Raw genomic sequence first — 7,726 nt, 5'->3', positions numbered from 1 at the left:
CCTCCCCCCCCCCATCCACATCCCTCCCCTCCCCCCCCCCCCATCCACATCCCTCCCTCCCCCCCCCCCATCCACATCCCTCCCTCCCCCCCCCCCACTCCACATCCCTCCCTCCCCCCCCCCCACCCACATCCCTCCCCTTCCCTCCCCCCCACCCACATCCCTCCTCCTCCCCCCCACCACATCCCTCCCTCCCCCCCCACCCACATCCCTCCCTCCCCCCCCCACCCACATCCCTCCCTCCCCCCCCCCCCATCCACATCCCTCCCTCCCCCCCCCCCCATCCACATCCCTCCCTCCCCCCCCCCCATCCACATCCCTCCCTCCCCCCCCCCCATCCACATCCCTCCCTCCCTCCCCCCCCCCCCATCCACATCCCTCCCTCCCCCCCCCCACCCACATCCCTCCCTCCCCCCCCCACCCACATCCCTCCTTCCCTCCCCCCCACCCACATCCCTCCTTCCCTCCCCCCCACCCACATCCCTCCCCCCACCCCCATCCCTCCCTCCCCCCCCCCCACCCACATCCCTCCCTCCCCCACCCCCCACCCACATCCCTCCCTCCCCCACCCCCACCACATCCCTCCCTCCCCACCCCCCCATTCCTCTGCTGCGGTACTTGGGTTCCAGGTGCACCCATAGTGCTGTCAGGAAGGGAGTTCCTGGATTTTGACCCAGTGACAGTGAAGGAACAGCAATATAGTTCCAAGTTAGGATGGTGTGTGACTTGGAGGGGAACTTGCAGGTGATGATCCCATGCATCTGCTGCCCTTGTCCTTCTAGGTGGTAGAGGTCGTGGGTTTGGAAGGTGCTGTCTGAGGAGCCTTGGTACATTGCTGCAGTGCATCTTGTAGATGGTACACACTGCTGCCAGTGTGTGTCGGTGGTGGAGGCAGTGAATGTTTAAGGTGGTAGATGGGGTGCCGATCATGCGGAATGCTTTGTCCCAGATGGTGTCGAGCTGCACCCATCCAGGCAAGTGAGTTGTGCCTTGTAGATGGTGGATAGGCACTGGGAGTCAGGTGGTGAGTTACTCACTGCAGAATCTCCAGCCTCTGACCTGCTCTTGTAGCCACAGTATTTATGTGGCTGGTCCAGTTCAGCTTCTGTTCAATGGTGACCCCCAGGATGTTGATAGTGGGGGATTCAGTGATGGTAATGCAATTGAATGTCAAGGGGAGATGGTTTTATTCCCCCTTGTTTGAGATGGTCATTGCCTGGCACTTGTGCGGAGCACATGTTACTTGCCACTTATCAGCCCAAGCCTAGATATTGTCCAGGTCTTGCTGTATTTCTACATGGACTGTTTCAGTATCTGAGGAATTGTGAATGGTGCTGAACATTTTGCAATTATCAGCGAACATCCCCACTTCTGACCTTATGATTGAAGGAAGGTCATTGATGAATCAGCTGAAGATGGTTGGGCCTAGGACACTACCCTGAGGAACACCTGGGGCTGAGATGATTGATCTCAAAAACTACAACCATCTTCCTTTACGCTAGGTATGACTCCAACCAACGGAGAGTTTTCCCCCTGATTCCCATTGACTTCAGTTTTAGGGCTCCTTAATGCTGCACTCGGTCAAATGCTGCCTTGATGTCAAGGGCAGTCACTGTCACCTCACCTCTTGAATTCAGTTTTTTTTTGTGCCTGTTTGAACCAAGGCTGTAATGAGGTCAGGAGCTGAGTGGCCCTGGCGGAACCCAAACTGAGCGTCGCTGAGCAGGTTATTGCTGAGCAAGTGCTGGTTGATGGCACTGTCGACACCTTCCATCACCTTACTGATGATTGAGAGTAGACTGATGGGGCAGTAGTTGGCCGGGTTGGATTTGTCCTGCTTTTTGTGCACAGGACATACCTGGGCAATTTTCCACATTGCAGGGTAGATGCCAGTGTTGTAGCTGTACTGGAACAGCTTGGCTAGGGGCGCAGCAAGTTCTGGAGCACAGGTCTTCAGTACTATTGCCGGAATATTGTCAGGGCCCATAGCTTTTGTAGTATCCAGTGCCTTCAGTTGTTTCTTTACCGTGCGGAGTGAATCCGATTGTCTGAAATCTGGCATCTGTGACGCTGGGGACTTCAGGAGGAGGCCGAGATGGATCATCAACTCAGCACGTCTGGCTGAAGATTGTTGCAAATGCTTCAGCCTTGTCTTTTGCACTGATGTGCTGGGCTCCCCCATCATTGAGGATGGGGATGTTTGTGGAGCCACCTCCTCCAGTTAGTTGTTTAACTGTCCACCACCATTCACGACTAGATGTGGCAGGACTGCAGAGCTTAGATCTGATCCGTTGGTTGTGGGATCGCTTAGCTCTATCACATGCTGCTGCTGCTGTTTGGATACGCAAGTATTCCTGTGTTGTAGCTTCACCAGGCTGACACCTCAGTTTTATTTTCTTTTTATTCTTTCTTGGGATGTGGGCATTGCTGGCAAGGCCAGCATTTGTTCACCATCCCTAATCGCCCTTGAACGGAGTGGCTTGCTCGGCCATTTCAGAGGGAAGTTAAGAGTCAACCACATTGCTGTGGGTCTGGAGTCACATGTGGGCCAGACCAGGTGAGGACGGCAGATTTCCTTCCCTGAAGGGCGCTAGTGAACCAGATGGGTTTTTACGACAATCGATAGTTTCATGGCACCCGTTAGCAAGATGAGCTTTCAATTCCAGATGTTTTTATTAATCACTTGAATTTATTAATTGAATTTAAATTCCACCCAGCTGGTATTTGAACCTGTGTCCCCAGAGCTTTAGCCTGGGCCTTTGGACTAGTTGAGTGACATGACCACTTACCCCACCGCCTCCCCTAAGTATACCTGGTGCTGCTCAAGGCAAGTTCCACATTGAACCCGGGGTTGCTCTCCTGCTTGATGGTAATGGTAGATGGGTATATGCCGGGCCATGAGGTTACAGATTGTGGTTGAGTACAATTCTGCTGCTGCTGATGGCCCACAGCGCCTCATGGATGCCCAGTTTTGAGCTGCTAGATCTGATCGAAATCTGCCCCGTTTAGCATGGCGGTAGTGCCACACAACATGATGGTGGGTACCCTCAGTGTGAAGATGGGACTTCGCCTCCACAAGGGACTGTGCGGTGGTCACTCCTACCAATACTGTCATGGACAGATGCATCTGCGGCAGGCAGATTGTGTGAGGACGAGGTCAAGTGGTTTTTCTCTCTTGGTTCCCTTCCCACCTGCCGCAGACCCAGTCTAGCAGCTATGTCCTTTAGGACTCGGCCAGCTCGGTCAGTCGTGGTGCTACCGAGCCACCTTTGGTGATGGACATTGAAGTCCCCCACCCAGCATACATTCTGTGCCCTTGCTACCCTCAGTGTTTCTGCCAGTTGTTCAACATGGAGGAGTACTGATTCATCAGCTGAGGGAGGGGTGGGGGGGTGGCGGTAGGTGGTAATCATCGGGAGATTTCCTTGCCCATGTTTGACCTGATGCCATGAGACTTCATGGCGTCAGGAGTCAATGTTGAGGATTCCCAGGGCAACTCCCTCCCAACTGTATACCACTGTGCTGCCAACTCTGGTGTATCTATCCTGCCGGTGGGACAGGACATACCCGGCGATAGTGATGGCAGTGTCTGGGACATGGTCAGATATGATTCCGTGAGTATGACTGTCAGGCTGTTGCTTGACTAGCCTGTGGGACAGCTCTCCCAACTTTGACACAAACCCCCAGGTGTTAGTAAGGAGGACTTTACAGGGTTGACAGGGCTGAGTTTGCTGTTGTAGCAGTTTGGTACAACTGAGTGCCTTGTTCGGCCATTTGAGGGAGGCAGTCAAGAGTCAGCCACATTGCTGTAGGCCAGACCAAGTAAGGAAGGCAGATTTCATTCCTAAAGGACAGTGATTCCTGAGATGAGAGGGTCGACCTCTGGTAGATTGAGTCGAAGGTGCTGTGCTCCCTGGAGTTTAGAAGAATGAGAGGTGACCACATTAAAACGTAAGACACTGAGAGGGCTTGACAGGGAAGATGCTGATGGGAGGTTCCCACTTGAAGGGGAATCTAGCACAGGGGCCACAGTCGCAGGACGAGAAGTCAACTATTTAGGACTGAGATGAGAAATTTGTTCACTCAAAAGGGTTGTGAATCGTTGGAATTCTCTTCCCCAGAGGTTTGTGGATGCTCCGTCGTTGAATGCATTTAAGACTGGGATTGATAGATTTTTGGGCACAGAGGGAATCGAGGGATAAGGGAAGCGGGCGGGAAAGTGGAGTTGAGGTCGAAGGTCAACCATGATAATTAAATGGCGGAGCAGGCTCGAGGGGCCACGTGGCCTACTCCTACTTCTTATCGCCCCTTTCTTCTGAGCCGATGAGGGAAGCTGTCCTGAGGCATCGCTGCCTGTCGGTCTGACCTCCCTGTGTGTTTTTTCTTCCTTTCAGACACTGACCGGGAAGGAGATTGAAATCGATATCGAGCCCACTGATAAGGTGAGATCCGCATCCGGCTCGTCCTTGTCTCACTCGGCACATTTCCCAACTTGTGTGCCTCTGTGCTTAGGTTGTCCGGCCCGTGCGTGCTTTCAATTTGTTTTTTGTCACGCACCAATCTGTTGGAGTGTGCTGGAACGTTGATGATGCCGGTGTTATGACCTCTATGAGTCCGTTGTAGTTAAGCTACAAAATACGAACCCCCCAGGCCAGTTTAAAGAATTACACGACCCGATTTCACATTTTAAGGCTTTCATTATAAAAAAAACTAAACTGCAAGAAATTCCCATTAACTAAATAGACTTTATTAGTAGCTGATGCCCCAAATTATAAAGAAAAGTATTTTCTTATTAAATACTTGAAAACCTCACACCCCACCTGCAAGTTACATAGTCCTCTTTGATGGTGAAATCCTTCCTCCTCCTCCTCCCAGTAGCAATGGGTCGGATCTCCTAGAATTTTCCCAAAGTCAATGTTCTCCTTGCTCACTTCTGAGTACTTTCGAGCTGGGCGTCCGTGAATAAGGCAATTCCTGTGATCCTGCTGGTCTTTTACTTGTCCGCAAACTTCAACTTTCGAAACAGGTTCAAGTCTTTGCAACCTTGTGCTCTCAGTTCTTTTTCTCTCCCTTGAAGCTGCCGCCGCTTGTTTCCTTTTTTTTTTTACAGCCGGTCTGCCTTCGGAAAGTCTGTCAAATTTATCTAGAATCAAAAGCCAATAGCTCCTTGTCTTTTTCTAATATTCATAGTCCAGAAGTCTGGCTTCAGCAGAGCCATCTGGGCTTTACAGTGTTTCCATGCGTTAGCAGCTGCCGTGCACGTTTGCATCCTCAGAATCACTGACTCCTTGCTTACGATCCGCAAGTCTGGGAGCGTGAAATCCATTGTTCAGGTGTTGTACCCCAGCAGTCTCTGTTTTTTTTTGTAAAAGAAGAGTCTTTGACCTGTGTTGTCCTGGTAACCAAGATTTCTGTCTCGTCTTCAAGCAGAGTTGGTGAGGTCACCTGACTTCTCTGACTCAAGCTTTTAAAAGTTGTTTTTTTAAAAAAAAAAATCATGTTACAAATCCAGTGTTCATAAACATTGGGGCTCGCGTTTCGTAACGCGTCAGTATTAAGAGTCGCTCCTGTCCGATGTGGATCTGGTGTTGTTTCCACCCTTTAGGTGGAGCGAATAAAAGAGCGAGTGGAGGAAAAAGAGGGAATCCCCCCGCAGCAGCAGCGCCTCATCTACAGCGGGAAACAGATGTGAGTATCAGGCAGCGGAGGGGTGGATAGTGAGAGCCTGTATTTACATGGTGCCTTTCTGGACGTCCCAAAGCGCTTTACAACCAATTGAGTACTCCTTTTGAAGTGTCATCACTGTTGTAATGTGTAAGACTCTTATAAATGGGGTCTCACTTCCCTCTTAAGGTCCTGCCCCCGTACTGAGAATCGATCGCACGAAACAGACTTTGGGTACTATTTCCACTTTATGTGGAACACCTTTATTAACTCACCAAGCAATAGTATATACTTACAACACCAGTCGCTCAGTAGGCACGCGTACAGGAGCTCATTCCCAGGTGGTCAGATCCACTGAGCAACTTCTCCCGCGTGACTTCCTGTGACTGGTCAAGTCATGCTTCCTGGCTGCAGCGTCAATGTTCCTTGTGAGCTGTGGCTTCATACCCCTTTCTGACCCTGGTCCCTCGACATACAAGGTAAGGTTTTGAATTGGGTCATCCGATTGGGTTTCAGTGCCTTATCAATCCCACCCTGGCTATGCAGGACCACCTGCATGTGGTCATACCCTGCTCCCAGCAGGGTGGGGTCTTGGGTGCATACCAGCAATGGATGTGATTTCTGCATCTTGATAAGGCAAGAAGGAAACCCCACACATTTCAAAAGGCCAATGTCCATGAGTGTGGTTATAGACAAGCTGTTCGATGTTGTAACAACCCAGGCTACCACATCAGTGGCATGTCCTGATTTGTCTGTCTGTGTATGCGGGGGTCCCTGTTCAGTTTACATTCCCGGGCATGTCAGCCCTGCATTGTAGGGGCTCGAGCCTCTGGAGTGTTGGGGGTTTTGTGTGTGGGGGGTGGGGGGGGACTCAAACCTGTGACCTTCTGAGATCCAGGGTTGGCTGGGGGGGGGGGGGGGCAGTGGTGTGGGGGGGAAGGTGCGGTGGTTGGTAACAGGACAACGTTTTCAAGCCATGTCAGTCCTGCCCTCTCTTTTCCCCCCCCCCAGGAACGATGAGAAGACAGCGGCAGACTACAAGATTCAGGGAGGCTCCGTGCTACATCTGGTGCTGGCTTTGAGGGGAGGAGCTCGGTGATTGAACACAGACCTCAAGTCGGGAAAAGAGAGGGGTGTTGGGGTGGGGGGGGGGAGGAGGGGAGGGGTGGGTCTTACCCCTCAAATGCATGGAACTTTACAGACCCCGACACCCATCCGTGTGCCCCCTTCTCTTTCCTCCCCCATCCCCCCAAAGTAGATACCAACCCCTCTCGGTTCTGCCTCTCCCTCACCCCTACCGATAATTAGCGCCCACCGGAATGAGCAGTTCGCTATTTGCATTACATTCGGTTTTGTTTTTTTAATTAAGGTGTATCAATGCTTAATTCCTTTCATGTTTGTTCCCCGCCGCCTCTCGCTGAGAGACTGGGTGCACCTCTGGTCCTCCAGTTCGGTTGTTTCTGACCTTGTTGAGTGAAAGGCTCAGAGCTCACGGACCAGATGGAGACAGAGAAATAAACAATTAAACTGACTGAATTTCGCTTCCTTGACATCTGTCTCGTGTGTGGAGCTTTGTTTTTCTCTTCCACCTCTCCCTTTTATTTTTGGGAGGGGGAAGGTGGGCAGACATGACTAACTTAGCGGCGAGGGGAGGCCGTTCAGCCCCATGAGCCTGTACCGTCATTCAATCGGATCGTGGCTGATCTGTTCCTGAACTCCCATCTACCCACCCTGATGCCGTAACCTTTAACCCCCTTGCCTACTGAAAGAACTTTCGATCTCAGTTTTTTTTGAGGCGAGATTTCCACTAGCCTTTGTGTGAAGAAGTGTTTCCTGACATCACCCCTGAACAGCCCAGCTCTCAATTTAAGGTTCCGCGCCCTTGTTCTAGATTTCCCCCATCAGAGGAAATAGTTTTCACTTTCTCTCTTTCTACATATACCCTATTGAATCCTCTAACCCTCTTTAACATCTCGATTAGATCACCCCCTTAATCCTCCATAATCGAGGGCGTACGGGCCCAGTCGGGGAGACCTCCTCGTAAAGCAACCCTTTTCGGCCT

General features: G+C 51.6%; 1 protein-coding gene across 1 annotated transcript in view; it reads left to right on the top strand.

Moving 5' to 3' along the window:
• Nucleotides 1–7,200, top strand: part of LOC137348514 (NEDD8) — a 12,491-nt gene extending 5,291 nt beyond the window's left edge. The window contains exons 2-4 of the mRNA XM_068013818.1: nt 4,395–4,442; nt 5,606–5,688; nt 6,676–7,200. Of these exons, the coding sequence (XP_067869919.1) occupies nt 4,395–4,442; nt 5,606–5,688; nt 6,676–6,763 (219 nt within the window). The 3' untranslated portion in view covers nt 6,764–7,200. The remainder of the gene's footprint in view (nt 1–4,394; nt 4,443–5,605; nt 5,689–6,675) is intronic.
• Nucleotides 7,201–7,726: the final 526 nt, after the last annotated feature.

Source organism: Heterodontus francisci, chromosome 34, assembly GCF_036365525.1.
Source record: "Heterodontus francisci isolate sHetFra1 chromosome 34, sHetFra1.hap1, whole genome shotgun sequence".
Lineage (NCBI taxonomy): Eukaryota > Metazoa > Chordata > Chondrichthyes > Heterodontiformes > Heterodontidae > Heterodontus > Heterodontus francisci.
This window is presented reverse-complemented; position numbering and strand designations above follow the sequence as displayed.